The sequence below is a fragment of the Centropristis striata genome, chromosome 4, assembly GCF_030273125.1.
Source record: "Centropristis striata isolate RG_2023a ecotype Rhode Island chromosome 4, C.striata_1.0, whole genome shotgun sequence".
Lineage (NCBI taxonomy): Eukaryota > Metazoa > Chordata > Actinopteri > Perciformes > Serranidae > Centropristis > Centropristis striata.
The window spans coordinates 33,299,839-33,325,169 of NC_081520.1; the positions used below are offsets into that span (position 1 = coordinate 33,299,839).

At 39.5% G+C, this 25,331-nt stretch overlaps 1 protein-coding gene across 6 annotated transcripts; it reads right to left on the reverse strand.

Annotated features, from left to right (window-relative positions):
* On the reverse strand, window positions 1-24,169 carry agfg1a (ArfGAP with FG repeats 1a). 6 transcript variants are annotated; one of them, XM_059331553.1, is made up of 14 exons: window positions 23,806-24,169; window positions 17,130-17,223; window positions 11,838-11,953; window positions 10,385-10,550; window positions 9,756-9,918; window positions 8,244-8,363; window positions 7,196-7,228; window positions 5,375-5,590; window positions 4,605-4,785; window positions 3,798-3,877; window positions 3,274-3,387; window positions 1,501-1,653; window positions 861-955; window positions 1-576 (listed from the first exon to the last, which is right to left on the reverse strand). In XM_059331553.1, exons 1-14 carry the CDS (start codon window positions 23,970-23,972, stop codon window positions 517-519), a joined length of 1,758 nt encoding a protein of 585 aa, XP_059187536.1. In that variant the 5' UTR covers window positions 23,973-24,169; the 3' UTR covers window positions 1-516. The 6 variants fall into 6 exon arrangements, with proteins under 6 accessions (XP_059187536.1, XP_059187535.1, XP_059187537.1 ...); XM_059331552.1 differs by having other exon boundaries at window positions 7,157-7,228; XM_059331554.1 differs by lacking the exon at window positions 7,196-7,228.
* Between the last annotated feature and the right edge of the window lie 1,162 nt (window positions 24,170-25,331).

Sequence of the window (25,331 nt, forward strand, 5' to 3'; positions counted from 1 at the left end):
CAGTTTACCTAAAAAGGAACCTGCACAAATAAACAGTTTGGTTCTTCACAAATACAGTAAGTGGCAGTACCCATTAACTTTTCCAAGCAACAGTTCTGTCTTAACAAATTGTGTGTGTTAGATACAAATACTGATATGCACAAAGCGCTAATTTCCTAAAAGAAAAAATTAATATGTACAGAATTGCAGCATAATGAATGGGATGTCCCGTATGCAATAACTTAGTTTTCAGCCAGTTTGATTATACATTGTGGTTCAGTAGAGGCCAGTCCAGTTCACAGGTTAAATAGAGAAGAGGGGATTAACCTCTCCCTCTGCAAACACCATCACTTTGTTTTGTAGCCATAGACAGTGTCAGCGTGAGCGTCTGTCATATTGTTCCATTTGTGACAAACTGCGATAGAAAATACAAATTCTTACAAACATTGTGTTTAAAGCTACTTGTGAAACAAAACAGTGCAATAGGTGCAAGCGCGCCAGTTGTTGACCCTGTAGTGGAGCTGATTGGATGGATCGCTATAAGAAGGGATTCGTTGAAGAGCCTCCTGCTGGGTATTGTGCAGATGGGCCCGCACCCTGAAGGAAAAAGGGATACACAAACACACAGAAATTGAGTTTTTTTTAAGGCTTTTGAATGAAGCTTCAAATGTCTGTCGTCAGATTTTATGACGTCAACTCATACAAGAAAAACAAAACAAAAAACAACTGAAGTCACTTGTCAACAGAACTAAAGAAGGGATACGTTAACTGCATAATCTCTATCAACAATAGAGAAAAGTATTTGCTTTTGGGACCAAAGCCCCATTCTATTTCAATATAAAATTAATTTCTTCAACATGAAATCAAGCCCTCTTACTAACCAGGAAAGGGTTGCTAGAGACCATAGGACCAGCCATTGCTTGCCCAAAAGGAGTCACAACTGGTTTGGCTTGGCCAAAAGCTGGAAATCCTCCACCTGAAAGACATATGCACCGTCATTAAGAAATGGATTTTTAACAGAACAACATTAAATGACATTTTCAAGGCATGTAAATGCACTTATGTGACAACCATGCTGAAAGTGAAGCTTGCATATGCATCTGAGTGGTTATTATTGCATATACAGCTGCATCTCAATAAATTAGAATATCATAGAAAAGTTTATTTATGTCAGTATTTCAATTCAAAAAGTGGAAACACATTATATGGATCCATTACACACAGAATGAAACATTCCATGTCTTAATGTATTTAATTTCTTCTAATTATAATGATTATTGCTTACATTTAATAAAGACCTACAATTCAGTGTCTCAAAAACATTTAATATTACAAAAGGCCAATTTTAAAAAGTATGTTTAATATGGAAATGTTGGCCTCTGAAAAGTATGTCCATCTATATGACTCAATACTTGGTTGGGGCTATTTGACTTGAACTACTGGAAATGGACTTTTCTATGATATTCTAATGTATTGCGATGCACCTGTACGTCTGCACCTACGTGATCTACAGACACATACCGTTGGGCTGCTGGGGATACGCAGGAGGCTGAGGGAACGGAGCTTGGCCAGGAAAAGGTTGCTGGAAGGTTCCACTAAAGCTGGTGGGGAGGTTGAAGGCTGCAGTGTTTCCAAATCCAGCCGGCATACTCATGGAGCCTGTGCCAAATGATGCTGGAACACAGCAGGAGAGCCACAGGTTAAAGAAGCCTCTACAAGACATTACAGGCATACAACAAAAAACAAGCCTAAATGGTTTTCACAAATTGCTTTATATTAAAAAAGATTTTGCAGCACACACACTTGCCTAAAAAGAGTGAAATTACGCAGGAGCTGGCACACATCAGCAGAAAAAAACAAAAATAAATGCTAAGATATTAATATTAGCAGTTTGTTAGAAAGCAATATAGTAGAAGTAAACACAACATAAATGAGATTGACGATGAACAACTAGGGATTACAGAACAGTCAACAAGAATTACATAAAGAAAAAAAATGCACAGGTGAGTCTGTAATCCATAGTCTGGCTCTGAACTCTTGAAACACTTGTGAATTTAGATTAAGGTTGTGAAAAAAAAAAGGGTTCGAACAAGAGTCAGACATGAGGCTTTCACACTTGCAGTAGGTGTAGCAACAGTGTCTGAGCACAAAGGAGGACAACAATCCCACAGTGCAAGTGGAATCGAACAGAGGTTAGTAAGACAGTCAGCTGGAAACTGAGCAAACCAATATCTGGTACAAATGCTACATCCAATGCCCTTTTTACCGTATCAACGACTTGATTTCCAATTGATTCAATATGCAAGCAGATCAAACAAGGTTGGGGCTCAAGTCTTTAATGTCTTATTGGGTTAATTCATTGAATTAAGCATTTGATGACTGTACCAAGCATAATACTCGATCATTATTTGTGTGCATTACAGTGTACAGTTATTTTCAATAATTGAATGTCTTTAGGCAGAAGAGAGTTTATGCCTCTTCTTACTGAGAAGGAAAATGTTCAGGAAACGATTTTAAATGAATTCATGTGGGCTCACTGCCCTCAGATATATCACTAATTTTAATTTTAATGTCAATTATGACTAATCACCCTCTCCATATGAACACACTTATTGCTGCTTGATAAATAGATTTTACAAATAGCAATCATTTTACACTCACTGTATCCTATTCTCCCCTAGTTGCTGCATATTTCGTCACGCACAGTTTTTTGAATGTTGTGATTAGTTTTTCCTCTATAACATTTTCCTGGTGGATTTGCTGAGAGAACAAGAAGGCACTGCAAGAGCAAGGCACAGGACAGCAAGAGGGAAGCAGAGAGCACAAGGGAACCTACCAAAGGTGGGAGGATAACCCTGCCCATGAAGAACCCTCATCAAGCCTGTCCAGCATGGCAGGAGCAATCAGACACACAACTGTCTCAATTTCTGCACATTGCTTTATCTTTCCTCTCTTGCTCACACCAGTAAATGACGAAGCTAGTCCTGCTGCCAATATCTACAGTAAAAAAAATGTGTATAAAAGCACTTTATAATTTTCTCTCTCATTTCCCTGATTGGTTGCCTCCCTTTTTGGCAGTGTGGTCTGAGGCATAATTCATTGCTGATGCAGACTGGGCAAAGGTTGCCACTTTGGCTGCAAAAGATAATCTAATAGATAATGCACTTACTGTAGGATGATGAAAACTCCTGCATTTCTGTTTCTGCATTATTGCACTAACTGAATAGATTGATGGATGGTTATCTATAAGTGCTACACACTGACAGACACACACAAACATTCACATAAACACACCTGCTGCTGCTGCTGCAGCTGCAGCCGCCGCCATGTTTGCTGTCCTGCCATTGCTCTGGAATGGGTTGGTGGGAGCTGCTGCTGGGGCAGCTACAAACGGATTAGTTGATTGAGCTGTTGGAGAGACTTATTAAGTCAGAGTGTGAAACAGAACAACAGCACAACCCAAACATGGATCCTTTAACCAAACAGAGAGACATCTGTACTTTTCCAATAGACCATGGGTGCCATTTTTTAAACTCTGGGACAAGTGAATACAGCACAATTGCAATCAATATTGATGATAGTTTGGCTAATTAAAAATGGCCGTTTGCACAACAAGCAAAAAACAGAACTACAGATTAATGATCCACCCTCATTCTCTGAGCACAACAGCAACCTGCTCTTGACATCTTAACAAGAGGACAAAAACTGTTAACTGCAAAATCCATCCTGGGATTCCCACTTTTTTCCAACACAAGAAAGATTTCAATTTAGTTGAAAAATTAGCACAAACATCAGAAAACAGCCAGTAGGCCACTCACCTCCAAAACCTTGAGCCATGCCGGGCAGAGCCTGATGTGCTTGTGCTGTTGACACCCCAGTCTCTGGGCCAAACATTCCCCTGCAGTGACATAAATTCAACAAGAACGTGGATTAGAAAACAGCAGAAAAGAAGACCAGAGACCACTGTACAGGTGCATCTCAATAAGTTAGAATATGATGGAAAAGTCCATTTCCAGTAGTTCAAGCCAAACAGCCCCAACCAAGTATTGAGTCATATAGATGGACATACTTTTCAGAGGCCAACATTTCCATATTAAACATACTTATTAAAATTGGTCTTTTGTAATATTAAACTTTTTTGAGACACTGAATTTTAGGTCTTCATTAAATGTAAGCCATAATCAATGGATGTAATGGATAATGTGTTAATTCCACTTTTTGAATTGAATCACTGACATAAATAAACTTTCTATGATTCTAATTTATTGAGATGCACATGTATGTTTGTAAGTGAAATTTTGAAAAAAAAAATCTAGATAGTTGTTCAGCTATTCTGACACATGTTTCAAACCCATCAGCTGTCACACACCTGTGTTTAAATCAGGTGGATATTTTGGCCTCAAACTTCTTTACTGCGCTAAATAGCTGGACACAATTTGGAGCCATAAAACTCAAACCAGCATTCTGGGGAAACTAACAATAATAATATTGTCTTGATTTAGATGCATTAACATACATTTATAAATTGTAAAACTGTATTTAGTTGTAGATTTAGATGTTTGGTCAAAGCTATAGCGGGGTCTTAATGTGGTGTTTGTGTTTTTGTGTTTAGTGTAGTGTCTGACCCTTGTGAGGCGTTGGTTGGGTTGTACACGCTGCTGGCAGGGACTGTGGGGCCGAAGACAGTATCAAGCTCAGCTAGAGCAGCGTAGCGGTCCCCTCCTGAAGACATGGCTACCTGCTTCTGAGGCAAACCACCTGCTCCTGGGGCTGCGGCTGAGCTCCCTCCAACAGGAATACCACCTCCTGGAATAGGAGCACATGACAGCAGAGGCGGGTTTAATCAACCTAAACTCAACCAATCCATGAGGAGAATTTATATTTCAAAGACACAAACAAAAAGGTCCAGGAGATAGCTGCCATATTCAACCTATTAAAGTAATGGGGAATAAATGTTCATTATTAGGAAATTTGCATTTTCTAGCACAGAAATACAGTTTGTATTATGAACAAAATAAACTAGTACCAGCCCAGTATAATTCACAGATGCTCGAGTGCCAGAATTCTGACTGTGTGACATTATGAAACCAATAAAAATATTAAATTCTTTAAAGTAAGGAGGTATTTTACCATGTGCAGTGGCCAGTCATCTTTATACAAGCTGGTTCAGCAGCAATGAGACCAAAATATGTCCAAGGCTTGGCGAAGTTTTGCTAGAAAATGTAAATCAGCCCTGATGCGAGAGAGACTGTGTCTCCCCCTGTACTGGGAAGAAGACTAATGTGGACTAATTACCTGATTTCATAATGCTTTTAGTTGTGTCAACTTCTGTTTTTGGTCAACCTCTATGACTACACTTGAGATCTATGAAACAGGCTAGGCAGGAGAAGTTTACCTTGCTCTGTTTTGCCAGAGCTAAACACGTTATCCAGGTCAGCCAGGGCTGCGTATCTATCGGCAGGGAGGCTAGTACTCTGTACAGCATCTCTGCCAGCTCCTGTGGAGTTACTCTGGGAGGAGGGACTGAAGCATCCAAAGTCAGCACTACACGATTTGGGGAAGTTGTCAAAATTTGCGAAACTGGCATTTGCTAGTCCCCCTGAGGCGCTACCTGCATGAAAGAGAGAGATTAAAAAGTCATGAGGGGACCTCGATTGCCGGTTTTGAGAAACAGCATTAACAGTAGAGAGGGGGAGAAGAAGCTGCACAGAGGGGGAAGTTGGGGTGGAATCAGGCTGAGGCTGGGTTACCTTCATAGGATAGATAGCAACACTTTTAAAACATACTCTCTGCAATACTTCACTATGCTGGCTCTTTATTAGCTTATAAATCTAAGACACACATACAATTAGTATATATCTGTGTTAGAGGGGAAGATGCAAAAGACAGCACCTATAATAGGTGCCTCAGTTACACTAAAGTTCAGCACCATACTGTGAGATAATAAGACTGAGTTAGAGTCAAAACCTACCCAAAATGTATAAATAGTGCTATGTGAACTGTGCACCTTTTCTGGCAGAAATAAAGCCTTTTCAAGATATACTTTTGACCACAGAATTTGACCACAGATACTTGTGTCGTTTGTTTCAGACTATGTAGTTGTTTTAGACAACGATGCTAGTTCTGGCACTCCCGCCCTGATAAATGTCTCCAAGAAGGCTTGCAGATAAAAATCAGAGCAGATATTTGGATAAATTTCATGAGTTTCTAGCACAGAACTCGGTTCAGGAGAACTGATTTGTTTGGAATGCAATAAAACAATTGGTATGTCAGCTAACACACACACACACACACACACACACAGCATAGTCTTTGTGATCCTGAAGGGGAGAAAGGAACTTTTTTAGTAATGACACTGAAACCACCACACCAGTCAAACATCAACCAGTGTTTTTATTGCATTCCATGGGATATTGTTTGTCTAACTACCCTCAGCACAGGGAAGGTAAAATATCACATGCTACAACTGATGTACCTTTGTTGAGAGAAGGTCTATAGTTGATAATGGTAAATACTTTAAATATAATAATGCCCTCAAAATACAAGTAAATATTGGAGAATTCAATGTCTTTAATAAGTATTTAAAGATGCATTAGCAGACGTATACCTTCTCTCAACAGTGGCCTAAAAGCCTGGGAGGAACTGAAGTTGTTTACATGAACGTGAGAGCCTTGAGAATACCAGACACACCTGGTATTTATTAACCTAACACCTAAACACGCTCCTGATGATGCTCTTAAACTAAACCCAGAGGCCTGTGCCCTTTTCTGGATTAGCTTTATCCTAAGAGGAATCATTGGGTGTTGTCTTTCTTTTCTTTCTTTGTTATTTCTGTTTTTTCTTTGTTAACATACTTGATTACAGAAAAAGTTACTAATCATTCATAATGGAAGAGACATCAAGGGCACCAAGTTCTTGCGTTCTCCTAATTATTGCTAAAGGGATAAAGGATATGTTTAATACAGTACAGTGAGGACGGCAACAATTCAATTATTACTATCACCGTTTTCAATCGGTGAGATTGTCGACATCGTTTCAGAGTCACAGACAGAAAAAGAGCTACATGCGGAGACACACATTACATCCAGAGGGAGGAGGATCAGAGTGACTACACATTAGATGATGGACAGGATGAAAGCTGTTAAGAGGGCAAGCCCAGAGAGAGATAGCGACTTACTGTGTGCAACCTGGAGAGGCAGAGCAGTGGCAAACTCACCCATACTGCGGCTGGATGAGAGCACAGTGAACGCTGGCAGCCAAAAATCAAAGAGGGAGGGAGAAATGGGCAGTGAGCAATGTAAGACAGGGCGGAGAAACAAAAGAAAAGATGTAAACTAAACCAGAGGTTAAAAAAAAATTTTAAAGTGTGAAATCAAAGCAAATAAACTGCTACTGAAGGAAAGGGTGAAAAACATATGAGACAGAATGGACAGCTTAGGCCAGATAGCATGGTGCGTCAATGTCTGTGAGAAAGGGATTATCTTACAAAGCCACGAGAGAGAGGGGAGCTTTATCCATCAAGCAATAGGCATACTAAAGAGATCACTGTGCAGCTCCCCATTAAGATAGTCATCACTGTACATCTCCAGCAGAGGGCACTGTAGTACACAACATGTTCTTTAGACTAAGGGGAGGAGGCTTAAGTGTGTGGTTGTGTATAAGACTCATTGTTTTTCTATGAGTATGTGAGAGAGAAGGCAAAATGCTCAGGTGGAGAAAAAAAAGCCAACCAGCCAGTTATTGCTGAGCAAATATAGGCCAGAATGACAAACACAGGTAGGTAAAACAGTAAACCAGTGTTGCTTCGGTACTACAGCAGTAATAAAATTGGTGTTTTGCAGGCCGAGTTCATAATAATTATCTGCCTAATGAGTTCTTAGTGATCTTACTGTGACCTCTGAGAGTTTGGCCTGAGGCACAGAACATCATGTGTTCAAATGCAGCCAAGGACAAGTTGTTGTCTTCGAGAACTGAAATATGTGTACACATTTTTATGTGCCTTGTGGGATTTTAACTTTGGATATAAAACTCCATTTTGATTACTGGAAAGTAGTGTGACTAATCTGGTGCACAGAGGCATTCAATTTGATTAAAGATGAATGGACAATGCCTATATGGAAATGTTTGGGGAGCAGAGCAAATGCATGACAAAAGTAAATATAAGTGTAAATATATATTCATGTATATAATTATACAAACTAATGTTCTTATGCAAGAGTGGATTGCATGTGTGCCATTTGTCCGGTGAAGGGAACTTGCACTACCTGTATTTGAGGGGTGGAATGGGGCTTGGGGTGCGGAGGGGAAACCACCTGTCGACCCAGAAGCGCTCCCGAATGAATCAAAATTAGCAAAGTCTGCATTTGCGTTGGCATTCTGTGCTGCTGAGGTGGTGTCGGGATGAGGTTCAGACAGAGATATGACCAAAAAAGAAGCACAATGAGAGAAAAACAATGGATGAGATAATAACAGAATGGATTCATACACATAATGTCAAAAGGCATGTATGACAGACAGCAAAACAAACAATGGATTAAGTGATGAATATGAGATAATCATAGAGTGGTCTCACATGACAATAAAACACACAGCAGCTTTAAAGGCAGGCAAGATGGACACTGGCAGGACTCCTTGCTGAGCACACAGCATATAAAACTGTATGTGTGTGTAGCACGACACACATTCTTCGCAGAGAGATGGATACTTGGGCTTGTGTTTGCTATGTGGAGATGTGTGGATGTCACTTTAGTCGCTGCATTAAGAGTGAGTCCTGATGGCTCTTTATGGGGGAAATGAGAGGAAATTATCCTCCACGGGAAGCAAACACTAATAACTCCATGTTACAGGCATTAGTTACCACGGAGATGTGTCCGTCTATAGCCCTGCATAATGTACAGCATGTTTTGCAATCATGGTGGTCATGGCTGCTGACATTTAACAGATTGTTTATGATCTTGAACATCTCCCACAGTTTAAGAGGTGATGATTCAAATGCAACATCAATCAGCATTTTAAGGTCTTTTTAAAGAGCTTAGGCCTTTTTAAAAAACATTAACATTACCCGATGGCTCATCTAAGGCTCAGTGGCATAGGGTTACACTTGAATATGTTGTGTTGGACTATTTGACATGTAAACTTCACAGCTACGACAATGCCTTTCATGAAACATGGGAACCCTTTTTGTCATATGTCGTTTTGAGTGTTTCTCACCATAGGGTTTCTATCATAGCTCAGAATGCTCTGCCTTAATTGGGACACTCTGCCTCACCATTTATTTGATTTACTTTTACTTCTGTATACCTTTATTTTACTGATTTGTTGTGAATGTATTCTTACTTGTATAGGAGGTGACCCCTGAACCTTCTGCCTGTATGTATGATTTGGATTTGAATATGTATGTGAGCTACCCCAAGCTAATGAACATATTTAAAAAACAAAAAAAACAAAACATTACCCAATGTGTAGAAATATAGGCAGAAAACATGCCAAAATGGACCTAACAAATTTTCTTTATATTAAATGTAGCACGTTTTCCTCCCAAAAATTGAGAGGATTTATCCAATAAACATCTTAACTAGAAACAAATTCAAAACTGGTGGATGAAGACATGCATGCACTTGGTCCTCTGTGGGATGTGAATGGTTTCATCATATAAAGTAATGTGACACAGACAACTTCCACATTTAAAAAGGACAGTCCCATTGTTATTGCTCAATTCCTGCACACCATTACTGCTGTATGTTAGTCAATCAATCAGTTTGTCGTTTGTTCCTTACTTGTGTGGCTGTTGAAATGTGCAAAGTTAGCAAAACTGGAGCTGGTGCCTGCATTCATGTTGGGTGGGGCAGCAAAGATATCTCCACCCAAGTCACTGAGGAGGTCGAACCTCTTGTCATGGAACTGCTGCTGATGGGTTTGTCCACGGCTCACCACTGGAGACTGGAAACAAGAGATATCATTAAAAAAACTGCTAGTATGCGTTGTTGAGTATGCATAAGTGTGCATGTGTAGAATTCATTAAACAACCTTCACACGAATACTAAGAAGGAAAGCAATAGGCCTTTTAAAAAGGGAGTGTTTCTGTCTTTCTATGTTTACAAAGTGTGTCATCATTCATATAAAAGCACAAGAAAATTAAGATTAAATCCATCCCAGAGGATATATTTGCTCATTGATTCCAAAAAACCTGACTACATTTTTAAATGCTCACAGCTGTTTGTACTTTGTGAAACCTTGACTAAAAGGAGTAATGGTCATTTTAAAGAGCTGGCGGCCGTCATTATGAAAATGGGGCATTTCTTGGAGTCAAAAATTGGTAAACTTTTAGTATGTTTTTAAGTACATCTGATACTACCGCAAACCAAACATTTGTTGTGTTTGTGTGTGTGCACAACATAAATCTCACCTGATTAGGTGGGGTGTTCTTGTTGAGGTGTAGGGAGGGGGCCGAATCCCCCAGCAGGGATTTGAGTGGTCTAACCTCTGGGGTGCTGCTGGTGCTGCTGTTTGAGGAGCCAGAGATGGAAGCATGGACAGATGCCACTACCTTGGCCTGCTCAGGTGGTACGTACCTAGGAAGTAGATCACATTACACGCAATACATTACATTATAGTTTTTCAAAGTCACAATTGTATGACCCCTATAAATGACATGAAATGTGTGATTTATCGATCATTTTTGTCCGTGGACAACTTGGCAATTTAATGTGGAAGTGAGATGGAAACTATTTTTTCTTTCACGTAAACACTTTCCCTGTAAAGCCCTAAATCGAATGCTGGTTCCCTGAATTGGCGATGAGTCATCAAAACTTTGAGAACCCCTGCATTACAAAGAAGTTGGGACGTTGTACAATAATAAAAACAGAATGCATCAAATTTAGAAATTATAGTGTGTATTCATAAAAAGTATATATTTTCATTTGGAAAACAAAAAAATGAATCTTTGTACAATTCTCAATTGAATAGGTTAAAAAAGGATTAGTAAACTATTGTATTCATATTTAAGACAATTAACCATTTTCTTTTAAACAGGGCTGTACATGCTACTGGTTAATTTATGAATAGAACAATATGCATGATAAATAACAATCTAGGATTTAAAAAAATAATGGTATTCCAGACTTTTGGCAAAACCAGCATTATGCCAGTCCAAAGGTTTATTTGGGTGCAAATGTTATTCACCTAGCAGACAAGCCTTGAGTTTCAGGAGAATGGCCTATGTGAGCAGCAAACACTAGCATGTTGAGACAAGCACCGCTCACATCTTTCAATTTCGGTCAGACGTCACAGACTAAACACTAAGAGATAACAGGAGCACCACTACCTAAACTAAAAGGTGCAATGATCTAATGCTTGAATATTAGGTTCAAAGTCTAAGTGAATATCCACAAAATAACTACATTTGGTTTATTATGCAGAAACAGTCTTACTGCTGGAAAACCAACTTTCTCACAAATTAATATTTACTTCTGATGACCACTCCCTCATTTGCAAGTATCATATGACAGACACTTGTTAGTCTGCCTTAAATTTTGCCTGAAATAATTGCTCTCTTTAGTCAACACACCCAACAGTCACAGTGCACCAGTCACAACTACTCGAAACCTTGTACAAATTTAAATTAAACATACAAATTTGTGGAACAACTAGATCTTGTACATAAAGCAGCTTGACTGTAATGACCTACATTGTGTGAATTTAAAGAAGGTGGTTTGCTCGAGGCTAACTGCTAGGAGCTGCCTGTGAGACATTCCAAGCCAGAGAGAAGAAAAAGACAAAGAAAACTACATGTCTGCACAGTGTGCATTGCCAGAGGATTGTTCATATCTTGCCACTGCCAGCTTGTAAAACTGACTTACCATCTCTTCTTCTCATATTTTTCCTGCAGGAACTCCTTGACCTTCTGTGGTTCTCTGAAGTCTGGTATTGAGGTGGTTCTGTCATCATAAAGGCCAAGCCAGATCCGTTTACATACCTGGAACACACAGGGTAACAGAACAAGTGAATTTTTGGGGGGAGAAAATTTCTGGAGCATTCATGGCTACAAATGAGTGCAAGCTTGTAAGCCCTCATAAGTAGTCATTAAATTGTTAAGCCAAAGTGAAAAAGTGGTACAAGGAAAAGGAAAGACTAGAAGAGTGTTCAGAGAGAGCAGACCTTTGCCAAGGCATGCCCTATCTGGCAATGTTAACATTACGACTGGAGGGGAAGTTTCCATTAATTTTCCTTATCGGGATCTAATTTTCCTGATTATTCTGACACAGCAGGAATGCAGTATTAAGTCGTATCTTGCAATGTTAACAAGAGTGGAAAATAGTGTATCCCTGCCCTGTGGATTCAAATCTGCTCAAAATTTTAATTGGTTATTCATTGGCCAATTCTTCCACCAAGTTCATAAAAATCCAACCAGTAGTTTTTCTCTAATCCTGCTGACAGACAAACAAACAGAGCAAAGCATCCTCCTTGGCAGACGTCATAATAAGCCCCTAGTAAAAAATAGTGATGATATAGTTTATCACATGCGACCCATTAAGTTAAAATAAGCATTGACTGATGCTTTGAAAATGTAAATATATGCAAAATAGATGGGGTCTATTGCAGATGACTGTCCATTTATGTAGTGAACTGCACTCATGAGTTGGTCCCATGTTTGAATACACAGGTTAAAAATACAGTGGCAAGAAAAGTATGTGAACCCTTTCAAATGACCTAGTTTTCTGGATTCATTTGTCATAAAATGTGATCTGATCTGCATCTAAGTCCCAAGTATAGACAAACGCATTGTGCTTAATCTAATACCACACAAACAATTATAATATTCCATGTCTTTTTTTTACATATTCATTAAACATTCATAGTGATGGTGGAAAAAGTAAGTGAACCATTGATTGAATAACTGGTCGAACCTCCTTTAGCAGCAATAACCTCAACCAAACACTTCAGATAGCTGCTGATCAGACCTGCACAACGTTCAGGGGGAATTTTGGATCATTCTTGCTTTCAGAACTGCTTCAGCTCAGCCATATGGATATGATGTCTGGTGTGAACGACTCTCTGGACGTCATTCCACAGCATCTCTATTGGATTGAGGTCTGGGTTCTGACTGGACCACTCTAAAAGGCAGATTTACTTTTTTGAAGTCATTCTGAAGTAGATTCACCTTGATGTTTAAGCTCATTGTCCTGCTGCATCACCCAACTTCTACTGAGCTTCAGCTGGCAGACAGACACCCTGACATTATCCTGTAGAATACCTTGATAACATTGGGATAACGATTCCCCCTCAATGATAGTAAGTGGTCCAGGCCCTGAGGCAGCAAAACAGCCCCAAGCCATGATGCTCCTCCATCATACTTCACTGTTGGGATGATGTTCTCATGTTAGAATGCAGGGCCCTTTTTACACCATACGTAGTGCGTGTGCGTGTTCTTCATGAACAATTCAGCCTTAGTTCCATCAGTCCACTGAACATTTTCCAGTAGTGTTGTGGAGTGTCAAGGTGTTCTTTGGCAGACTTCAGGCATGCAGTGATGTTTCTTTGGAAAGCCTCCTCCGTGGTGTTCTGCCATGGACGCCATGCCTGTTCAATCTTGTGTGTGTGGTAGACTCATGACTAGAGATGTTAACCAGTTCTGATGACTCCTTCAAGTCTTTACTTGTTACTCTGGAGTTCTTTTTTACCTCACTGAGCTTTCTGCGTTGTGCCTTTGGAGTGAACACGACTGGGCACCCACTTCTACGGAGAGAAGCCACAGGACTAAATCTTCTCTATTTGTGAACCATTTGTCCAACTGTGGACTGGTTAATACCTGAAGTCTTTGAGATTACTTTGTAACCTCTTCCAGTCTGATGCTAATCAACAATTCTGGATCGCAGGTCTTCGGAGATCTCTTTTTTTTGCGAGGCATGGTTCACATGAGCAGATGCTTCTGGTGAATAGCAATCTCAAAAAGTTTGAGTATTTTTTACAGGTCAAAGTATCTTTACACCTCACTCAAATCTCATTTCTTTGTAAGGACTTCAAGTTTGGTAATTCCCGACTCCAATTGCTCTTGATGAAGTCATTAGCCAAATGGTTCACTTACTTTTTCCACCATCACTTTGAATGTTTAATGGATGTGTTCAATAAAGACATAAAATATAATAATTGTTTGTGTGGTATTAGGTTAAGCATGTTGTGTTTGTCTATACTTGGGACTTAGAGGCAAATATGATCACGTTTTATGACAAATTAATGCAGAAAACTAGTAAACTAATACTTTTTCTTGCCACTGTAGTTGCTTGATGAAAAATTTGCCTAAGTCTCACCTTTGTCTGGCCATGGGTTTTGGATAGAATTCCTAAAGTATTTGCCTAATCCCTTAAGGAGAGCTTTATAGGCTTCATATATGTGCACACTCAGTATAGGGTCCTGCAAGAGGCAGCATGGCTTTTATGTTGTACATAAGCTTATGCTGCGGTTGCTTCTGGATTTGATGCATAAGCACACAAAATCACAGCACATACAAGCTCATTTTCCTTTTAAATCATTAAAATGTTGAATCTGCAACTGCTGAAAATATAATGTTCTGTGTCAAGTGCTCTCTGTGGAAAGACAAAAAGTGACTTGAGGGCAGTTGTATTTATATAGCAGCCTTGTAGGATGTATGCATCAGCTCCAACCTTGATTCTCCTGAATTTCTGTCTGCCCTGCCACTTTGCTACAGTTTTTAATAGGCTGTGTTTCCCAGGTGGCATTGCTCTATTTCATACTCCGTTTACCAGAAATGGCTCATGAATGATGCACTTTGGTTCCTCTGTACAGTACAAATATGCAGTGCTACTCAATCTGATTTTGATGGATAGGTGAGTGCTGCAGAATTTGAATGACAGACATTTCATAGAGATTCTCACCTCTAACCATTAATATAATTTGAAGTTGTATGTATGAATTCATTCTTGTAGTACTTTGTATCAATGCTGTCACAAACATTGCTATATCATGTAATGATATTTGTCTCATGCGATTTCTATGAAAACGATTATAATTTCAAATAAAGAAAGTGGCCAGTAGTGCTGCATTTGCCCTAAAAAAAAAAGAAGTCTGTCTGACCTGAAAATACACTGCAATGCAATTTTTCACTGTTCAAAACCAGGTCTGCGTCAATAGGACGCATTAAATGTTTGAGTAGAAGAATAAATAGATAATTGCAAATTACAGTGCCTGTACTGTGGCAAAGGTAAATTAAAAACTAAAACATGTTGGCAAACAATTGCCTTCTTCCAAATCCAACAGACACAGAGCAACATAATGATCATTGTGAAGTCCTCTGTCATCAAGCAGCAACTTACAGAGCTGAAAAAAGAAGCCAGCGATCAAGTGCCAAAACTTACAGTTCCTCGGCTGGCCACTTGAAGCTGGCTCGAAAACAGATTAAATCCTCACCTTTAGGGGTGGGCGATATGGCCCTAAACAATTATCACGATATTTCAGGGTATTTTCCACTCAGACATGGAGTAGCCAGACAGTGTTGAAAAATAGCTGGCTAGGGGGGTCTGGCGGCATGCCAGTATACATTTTTTTCATAAAAGTCAAATTTTGGTGGCCTCTCACACATTCTAATGCCACTATTCCATCATATACACTGATCTCATCATTGTATATTTTAATGAAATATTGCAAAGGAGAATAAAGGTTCTTGTATGTTTTATTTAACGCATCTTATTTAGGCAGTCTTCTTGTAAATTCTGTGGTGGATTTAACACAATGTGCTCTTATTTTGAAAGCTGCAAGTGTTAAGCGACAAAGTAATAGTAGCTTTTTGTGATTAACACAACTTTAATTGTTAGCTAATGTTAGCTCACTGCTAACGAACGACATAATGCAGTGTGTTTGGACCTATGACAAGACTGGAAAGGTTGATAGTATTTAGTTTGGCGCACGCACACGCAGACGCACACAGAGACATGATGTGGGGACGGGACTGACACAGACAGGAAGGCAGGGCGGCTCGGTATATTCAATGCGTGTGTGTAAGAGTGTGAACGCGCGCATGTCTCGGAGGAGGGCTTAGAGGTGGATAGACACTCTGCTGAGCAGAGACACAGACAGAATTTTTTTTTAGGACAACAATATAGTCTCAATTGCTAGTAAAAAATCTTCTTCAAGACAATTTGATGTTAATAATTCAAATAAGGGCCCCATTTAGAAGAAAATAGAAGATAAAGAATCGTATGATTTGGGGCGTGGCTACCTTTGATTGACAGGTGGCTAACAAGGCGAGCCGTCATCAGGAGAGAAGCAGAAAAATGCGTATCCACAGCAACGTGTCAATAAAGTTATATATAACGTTAGATTAAAAAAAGGACGTTTACCGATTTGGTCTCATAAGTTTGACCCTTTCACACTATATTTTCACTTAATGGTAGTTTATTTGAAGGTTTTATTCATTAAAAATGTCTTGTTCATCGTTTGGTTTCTTAGGTAAGTAACATACATAGTGTTTTTTTCTAGACAAAACTAACATCCCAGTTAATGCTCCAGTTAATGCTAACATGAATTAGCAGCGGCTTCTCTCAGTCAGGTTGAGGTGTAGAGAGGCGTGTAGTCAGTGTCGTCAGATCCCTCGCGCTCCTCCACAGTCTAAATATGGTCTGCTCCCCGTATCGGAAACAAGATGCCGACACAAGATGCTTCCAACGGGCAGTCCACAAGCCAATAGGTGACGTCACGGTGACTACGTCCATTATTCATATACAGTCTATTGGGCTGCCACAGTCTAGGTAATTAATGGGAAACCCTTACGTCACTACGTCAAGAAGTAGGACTGTTGCCAATATCATGATATGCATTTTTTTACTCATAAAAAAATGATACCGGTATAATCGTGAACGATACGGCCCACTCCTACTCACCTAATAACTCACCTAAATAATGTGAATAAAATGTCAATATTCATAATATTGTGATATTTAAAATAAAGCACCAATTGTGCCAAAAATGCCACTATAATATTGCTGTAACACAATGTGTTTTTTTTAAAACTTGAATTAGTTTCTCCTGTTTTTCTGTCGCAAGTCCTTCGATAAATTAGGATGATGTGCTGTTTCTCACAAAGCAGTGGGAAAGTCAACCTTAACAACTGTGACAGGGCAGACAGTGGTCATGCTTACCTCATTTCCATGTTTCTGTAGGAACTCGATTTCCTGTTGCGTGAAGGTTGTCATGGAGATGGACTTGACTCTGTGGGGTGGATTAAGTCCTCGTCTGTAGGTGGAAAAATGGAAACGGGTCAATTTAATTTGAAGACACTGTCCATAATGACTCCAGATCCCACCTCTCAGGGCAAGGCCATTTAATTAGCGACAGGCTGACTGGCTGCTGTGTGGAACTGGGGCGAGGAAGACAGCATTACAGAGAGAAATGACAGCGAAATACTGACAGAAAAAGAAAAGGAGTAGAACAGAACAAAGGAAGTGGGTGAAACTCTCTCCTAATTGCCACTGACTGAGCTGAGGTTGCGAGCACAGCAAAGGAATGAGTGATGTCCCTTAATATAGAAACTTCCATTATGGAGTAACAATCAATAGCCCACACAAGCCTTGCTCATTTTGCTGAGAAGGTCACAGCTAATGCTACAACAGCCCAAATTAAAATAGCTTTGTAACTTTAATAGTTGAAACAAGTCATCATTAGGCTTATTTTAAGCTCCAGGCCTGGCTCAGCAGTGAGTGAAAAAATTGCCACCTGTTTATGATACCAATCAGCAATGAGCATGTAAGGAGTACGTTTTTACTTCAACTTAATTCTGAGGGCCACATTCATATGAACAAGAAAAGGACTAATTACTGTACAAATTAGAGGTGGGGGAAAAGATTTATGGCCACCAAGTACCGATTTTAGCATTCTGAGGGCCAGTGGGCTTTTAGGAATATACTGGATATTTTGGTATCATATGAAACTTGAAGATCTAAGGAATCTATAGGCACCATATACGTCAGGATATCGTGTCGGGAAGTTGTCGAAATAACGCTGCAAAGTTATTACTTTTTCTTAAGTTTCATTCAAAAAAATTCAGAGCAGCGAAGCTTAAAGTTGAGGAAGGTTTGATAAAATGCTGCAGTTGTTGTCGTCTATACATGTCTGATATCGGTTCAGTTTGACTGAATATTTTGTTGGTCAGTCTAGGGTTTGACTCTCATTGTAGAGAAATAAAAAGACTGAAGTGAGATGAATAGACTGAGAATTTTCTCTTATTTGACAAAACAATTCTTGATTGAATTCAATTTTGTGGACACAAAATGCAGTTAAACAGTTAAATCGCATTACATTGTATCGCAATACTCACCAATTGCAAAATGCTTAAAATCGCAATAATATCGTATTGTGAGTCAAGTATCGGGATTAAATCATATCGGGGGGCCTCTGCTGATTCCCACCTCTAGTACAAATTATTGTTTTAACTGTAATTGTTGCCTATCAGTATTACAATCAGTCTTAGAAACGGTCTTTGGACATTAACCTACCAAAGTAATAAATGCACCACATCAATAGTGTAAGGGAATGTGACTAAGCACACACAAGAGACGTAGTTAAAAACAATTAATTAAACTAACGTTTACACAAAGTGAACAATGGAACAATATCAGCAATAAAGCATTGTATGGGTTTGTGCCATGTGTGCTGTGGAGGAGCTTTTTTCTTCTCTTTCGATAAGCGATAAAGCAAAAATGTAGCTAATGGAAATGTTGCCTATTTGGTTTTTATGTTGTGAAATCTTCTGGCACCCTGGGCCTGTCCTCAAGGCACCCCCAGAGTGCTACGGCACCCACTATGGGAACCACTGCTCCAGGAAATGGGATCCACAGTGTCACAATTACAAACACAATGTTATACACATAAAGGCAGTGAAATACTATACAAGCCTGCTCAATTATTTACTGCCGTTACCCCTTACTGAACATGTTCTCATCTCCACCCATTCTTTAGACATCCACCAATCAGCTGACTGCGTTACAGACAATAGCTGTGTCAATTCACATTTAAAAAACAGAAAAACAGGGTATATACAATGAAAAGAGCTTCCATGTTTCTCACAGAAAGCAGGCCATATATCCCTACTTAAACATGGAGCAGATCCATGGGAACTACTAGAGCTATTTTTAGGGGTAAGCCTTGTGCCCAGTTATGTCATGCTGGTAACACTTTTAGAGAAGATGCTGAAGTATGCCACAACCCTCACTGAAAACACCTTAATGCAATTGCTATATTTTACATTTATAGGATCTACCATGGAATTTAAAAAACTGCTTAATCGACAAATCAGTCAAAAGACAAATGAAAATGAATCAAGTCACATTGTTACATCTTTCTACATCAATAACCTATAGACTTTGAGGCTTATTTTGTGGCTGTTGGTCAGACAAACTAAGCAATACATCATGTTTCCCATGATAAATTGGATACATGGAAATATTTTCAATATTAAATATTTTAAATTATATTTAAAACAGAGTCACTAGCAGCCCAAGTTGGATTACTGTATACGTTTCCAAGGTTTTCAGACAAAAACAGTCAAAGGCAAATTCATCAAAAAGCAAGAAGCCATAAAGAAGCAAACGTATCTGGAGGACAGAGTGTGTAAATGAGTCTGTGTTTATTTGAGCTTTAATTTGTTTTTCAGCGCCCTGAGGTAGGTGAGTGATCAGATCCTACTCTCATGAAGATGAAACTAGGTCAGGTACAGAGAGAACGCTCCACAGCCTTAAATGTCTAAATATGATGACAGCAACTCTTCCCAGTTGTCTAATTATGGAATTCTGATAATGGTCATTTAAAGTCTTTTTCAACTTTGAATACTCATCTCCACAAGCAGGTGTTGTAAGCGGAGAATGATCTTATTATCAGAGTCATCTTACATGCAGCCACTGTGGAGCACAATATAACTGTCGGGTGATTCATGTGTTCTGGATTCCAGTCTGGTACTGAGCCCAGCAACACAATGTTATGCTCCTACAGTCCTACACACCCTTCATTTCTGCCGTACAAAGTAGCCATACACTACTGTCATTGTTCAGGGACAGCAGGATTATATCTGTGAGAAGAATTGAATAACAGAAAAATGTATATAAATTCCTTTTGTACTGTCCACATGAACAAAGTCCGTAGCACAAAGAGCTGCCTAATTCACCTATTTTCAAAGCATGTCTACTGAGTGTTTCAGAGAATAGTATCACATATTGCAGAGTAAAATAATCATGACCCAGTCGCTACTGTACATGATACCAGCTCAGCCGGGAAAACTCAGCTCATTTGCATACTGTAACAGCTCCAGGGTGAGAAAAACTGGCAATGTGAAGTTTCAAAAGAGAGGAGAGGCTATGTATCATCCTTCATTTTGTTCCTTTATCTCCAGACGAAGATTACTTTAACACCACCTCTACAATTTAACTTAATTATCTTTAGTCATAGAAAATGTCAATATTTAATTTTTATTGCTCACTATCAAATCAGCATTTATACCAAGCTATACCATTTTCAATGTGTCACCCAAGGGTGCCTCAAACACTGCACTGTTGCTGTGCCATTGATAAATATTATTCTAGACATTTAGTGTCAGTGACACCTCCCCACCACTTTCACGTGACTGTTGAAGCACTGCTTACTCAAGAACACACAGGCCAAGTGGGGTTATTTCCTGCCATGGGCAATTCTCCAGAAAGAGACATTGTGAGAGGTGTTCCTCCTGGGAAGGCCTCCACCTTCATAAGGAATGTGTTTACATAGCAGATTCCAACTCCTCCCATTAAACAACCACAACTTTGGGGGGAGAACGTTGTTATGCAGTAGGTAGTCGTGCCCCTGTCATCACCCCCAAGCATTTAAACACTGATGCTGCGCAAACTGTAATGAAAAAAGGAAGGGGAAAACAACTTCCTCAAATTAAAAATCACTTCTATCATTGCCTCACATCTCTAGCAGCCAAATGTAGCATTTAAGACATGAAAGACTGTTTGAACCAGCCACGTCCATTTTATTTAATGGTAAATGTATATATATATATATATATATATATATATGGTGAGTATCTGTGTTGAAGGGGGTTTGTAATGTCTTCCTTATAGAGGACAAAGTCAAGTAAACACCACTTGTATTCATAAAACAGAGTATTCAACACAGAAACCAAAACAATATATCAAGTCTGAGCATGAATACTTAAGCACTCTCTCACAATGTCAAAGCCTTTGCCTCTCTAGAATAAAAAAAGTAAACCTCAGTGACCTCTCTGCCACTTCCTGCAGCACGTAGAACAGCACATGCTGCTGATGTAGCAGCACGGTGGGGCCATACCACTTCCTGAGCCTGCAATCACACCGGGCTTCCTGCATACATCAGAAAGACAGCCATCCTTTCAAACTCTCTCTTCTGCTGAGAAGATTTTTTGCCACTGAAATTCCACACATCTTTTGTCTTCATAAAAGGGGAGTGAGAAAGACAGCAGGAGATAAAGTCGAGGTATTGTGATCTCAAGCTATTAAAGAACTCAATTAACTAAAATTACAGACTTTAATACCATAGGGGTGGGCAGATGGGAAATTCACAGTGGAGTCCCCGCAGACTCGTGGGTGAAGTGAAATGGAGGGCAAACTATGCCCAAAAGCAAACACACAATTAATCTAATTATTTTCAGTGCTGCAGTAAATAACCTTCATGTTCAGTGAAGACTGCTAAAACTATGTGTACAGATTAAGGTCACAAACCTAGTCAAACAAGGGCCAGAGTCTGTGGGACAAACAGCATTGTGTCAATGAAGTCATCTGTTCCCTTGTCGAGTCGACTAATAAAACTAAAAGGTCATCAGTGGGGAATTACTGAGCAAAGAATACTTTCCCTTTCCCCTGCAACATTATTAGAATAACCATCATTCACAATGAAGAAGGGTGATTTCCATAAAGCATTAAGTGTGAATGAGCAGAACAGGATAGAAAGACGAGCAGCTTATTAAATTACCTACAATAAACCCCCTGCCAATTTACTCTTCTCAAATGTTTTCACTTACAAAGGCTTACGATAAGCTAACATAATTTATACATTTACAAAAAACATCTCACCAGTTTATGAGCAATGATGGGACTTGGTGGCAAACAGAGGAGCAGAATAATCAATTGAGACAAAACCATATCTATGATGCTATGGTTTTAAACTAGATTTGGGAGAAGCACAAGCCTCAAATGCTTGCTTGCAAGACTGGTGCACAGGTGGAAAACTAAGCAGTATGGTTTTTAGCACTTGGTGTATGAGAGCATAATTTGGTTTTAAGGGAACCAAATGTTAATGCAATACAGATATTAGAAGCCTTTATTTCAGTGAACTGTCATTACTATATTGCACCACCATTTCTTCCCAAATGTGGGCAGTATCACAAGTACACACAAAAAAAACTTTTTAACATGCAAAATTTGAAAGCTTAAATGATGTGGGATATCTTTAGCTAAATAAGAAGAAATGGAATGCTTCACTAATCCCAAATCCCAAGCTACAGATGCTTGGTTACACAACTGCACAGCAAAGCTTTAAGTCAGGCAAACGCTATCTAAAGTCAAAACATCCAGCTACACTCAAACTATGTTGTGGATCTGTTTTTACCGGTTAAAGGAGGTGAACCATTAACATGCGTGAAGTGGCACAAAGGGCTTGGGTGTCAATCAGTTGCAATAAGAGTAAAAGTCTTGCCGGTATTCTGACAGTGTGCATCTGTGGACTGAGTAGTGCCTTTCTTCTAAATCTGAAACAAAAATAGACGACCGGGCCAGATACGACTGATGATGGCATGAATACCGGTGTTGCATTATGTGTCGCATCTCAAAATGTTGAGGCTTTCCCACGCCCAGATGCCTAGCATCATTTTTCACTTAGCACCAAACTGATAATTGTCGGCATGCTTCTATGGAGTATAATGACAAAAAGCTAATACAAATCGTGAATGCAAAATGAGACAACAACAAAAAAAAAAACAATTTAAAATGTGTATTCGTGTCTTTGTCTGCAGACTAAATTAGCTCGATTACAAGGTGGTGCCTCCACACGTTGTCAGCAACTGGTAGTAGCAGCTGGCTATTGGCTTATCTGTAGACCAGGGATGGGCAACTGGAGGCCCGGGGGCCGCATACGGCCCGCACCCTCACTTGAAGTGGCCCTCAGTACAACTACATGCATTTGAGCATGGAATCTTAAAAGTGCAGTGTAAGAATGCACAAAAGTACTTCAAGCAATTAATGTTGGTCTGCTGTTCTTGCACTTAAAAAATAAAACACAGTAAGTGGTTATTTTTTATTGGTTTCAAACCTTTTGTATTCCCATTTATACTGCTATACATGCATTTGAGCATGACATATGTTAAGTTACTGCAATGTATACATATTTAAAATTGCAGTTTCATCATATCTGGTTAAGTGCACGGTCCTATTTGTGGCCCTGTGCTAGTGTCGATGAAAAATTGTGGCCCCTCCAGCATTTAAGATGCCCATAACTGATGTAGACCTAGCTTGCAAGTGTCAGATAAGTTCACTGGCTAGCATGGGAAGCTACCGTTAGCTAGCAGCCAGTCGTGCTTGCTATGTTAGCTTGCTGAGCTGAGCACTGACACCTCGATGTACCCCGCCCAACACAGCACAGCAAGACAATGTCAAAACAGCTAAACTCACACTGACACTGCCGGATACCTATATACGGTTAGCTAGCGCTAGTTGGCTAACTGGCTGAGGTTGCCGCATGTAGCTGAAGCACACCAAAACGTTACATCGTGTGCGCCATGTCTAAGCTAAGGTCATTCAGAAAGTTAAAACTTACAGGATGCCAGAGCAGGAGGTACACACGAAGGAGCCCACAGTCATATTGGCATAGGTTGGGCCGCGCTGGTCGCAGTCAAAGCACTTTCTATTGGGAGGCAAACTCGTCATTTCTCTCAGCATCTTCAGGTGTTTCTCCTCTTGTTTTCGTTTCGCACTCGCCGCCATGGTTAGAGATATACAGCAGGATTAATAAACCCGGGGAAGACTACAGGGTCAGCTACAACTAAAACAAAGGGCTGTGCTTTTTTAACGGTTGCCGACCCGTGCTGGAGACAGAGAAGGAGTGGGTAGGTGGCTCTGTTGTTAGGGGGCCTTGCGTCTCCTCGGACAAGGAGTTTGAGGCGTTGGATCAGCGCTTTAACGGAACAAGATGGTTGCTGCCGTCTACTTCCGCCTTCGTTTAAATCCCGTTATACAGAATTCAACGCTCCTTTTTTAGGCCAAAATGGGTGTCTTATATCGTCACCCTGTTAAAATAATAGCCTAACTCATTTTTTTTCAAGTTTTGCAGGAATCACAAAAAACTTCACCAAAAGTATAACATATGACATTTATTGATCATTTCACTCAACAAGAATGTAACAAAGGATGGCTATTGGCAAAGTAATAACACTGTGTGTAAATTATTTAACTTAAGAGAAATAAATGACTTAGGCAATTTTTTGAACATGCCTTTGTGACTTAAGCAAGATATGGTAACACTTTATTTTGAAGGTGTCTACATAAGAGTCACACAAGCCTGTCAGAAACATGACATGACAAGTATCATGAGCATTAATGTTACTTCAAAGTGTCATTAATGTTCATGACACATCCCATGTCATGTTATGGACACGCTTGGTAACACTTTACTTAGAGTAAAGTGTTACCAATATTAGTGTCAATGTCAACAATAAAACACTGATAAACTAAACTGATAACTAAACTATCTCCCTCTAGCCCTTCTTTGCTGGGTTCTTATCTGATGCCTATGAATGTGGCAAATTGTCAAAGAAGTGATTATCTTAAAGGGGTAAAATCTCATGATCTGATCAACTGAGGATGTAGACGATTTTACCATAGGTGACCGGCGTCATGAGGAGATGATTTTGGCAAATAAAAAAATAAAAAAAAAAATAAAAAAAGACATAAAACGATTAAGATCATTTTAACAGTGTGACGATATTCGTTACAATACAACATGCTTTTAATTTCAACATATTTATTAGAATCTGGGCAATTATATATCTAATTCATGATCCGTAGTGGTCTACGACAATAATGTTGCCCAGATTTTGTGTATGTACTGCGTGGTGACCGGTTTTGACAGGTATCGATGGCAACATTTTATTAATATCTTTTGCTTTTAAGAGAAACTGTATTCTAGTTTATCTGACAGATCGTGAAGCTATATGGATAAATGTGAATATATAGCGGGGTTACTTGGCTGAGAAAATGCACGTGTAAAACAGCACATTCAAAGGGTTAGAGGAAGACATGAACTATCTTGTCTCTTAATGTGGCTCTTTGGTTGAGGGAAGAGAC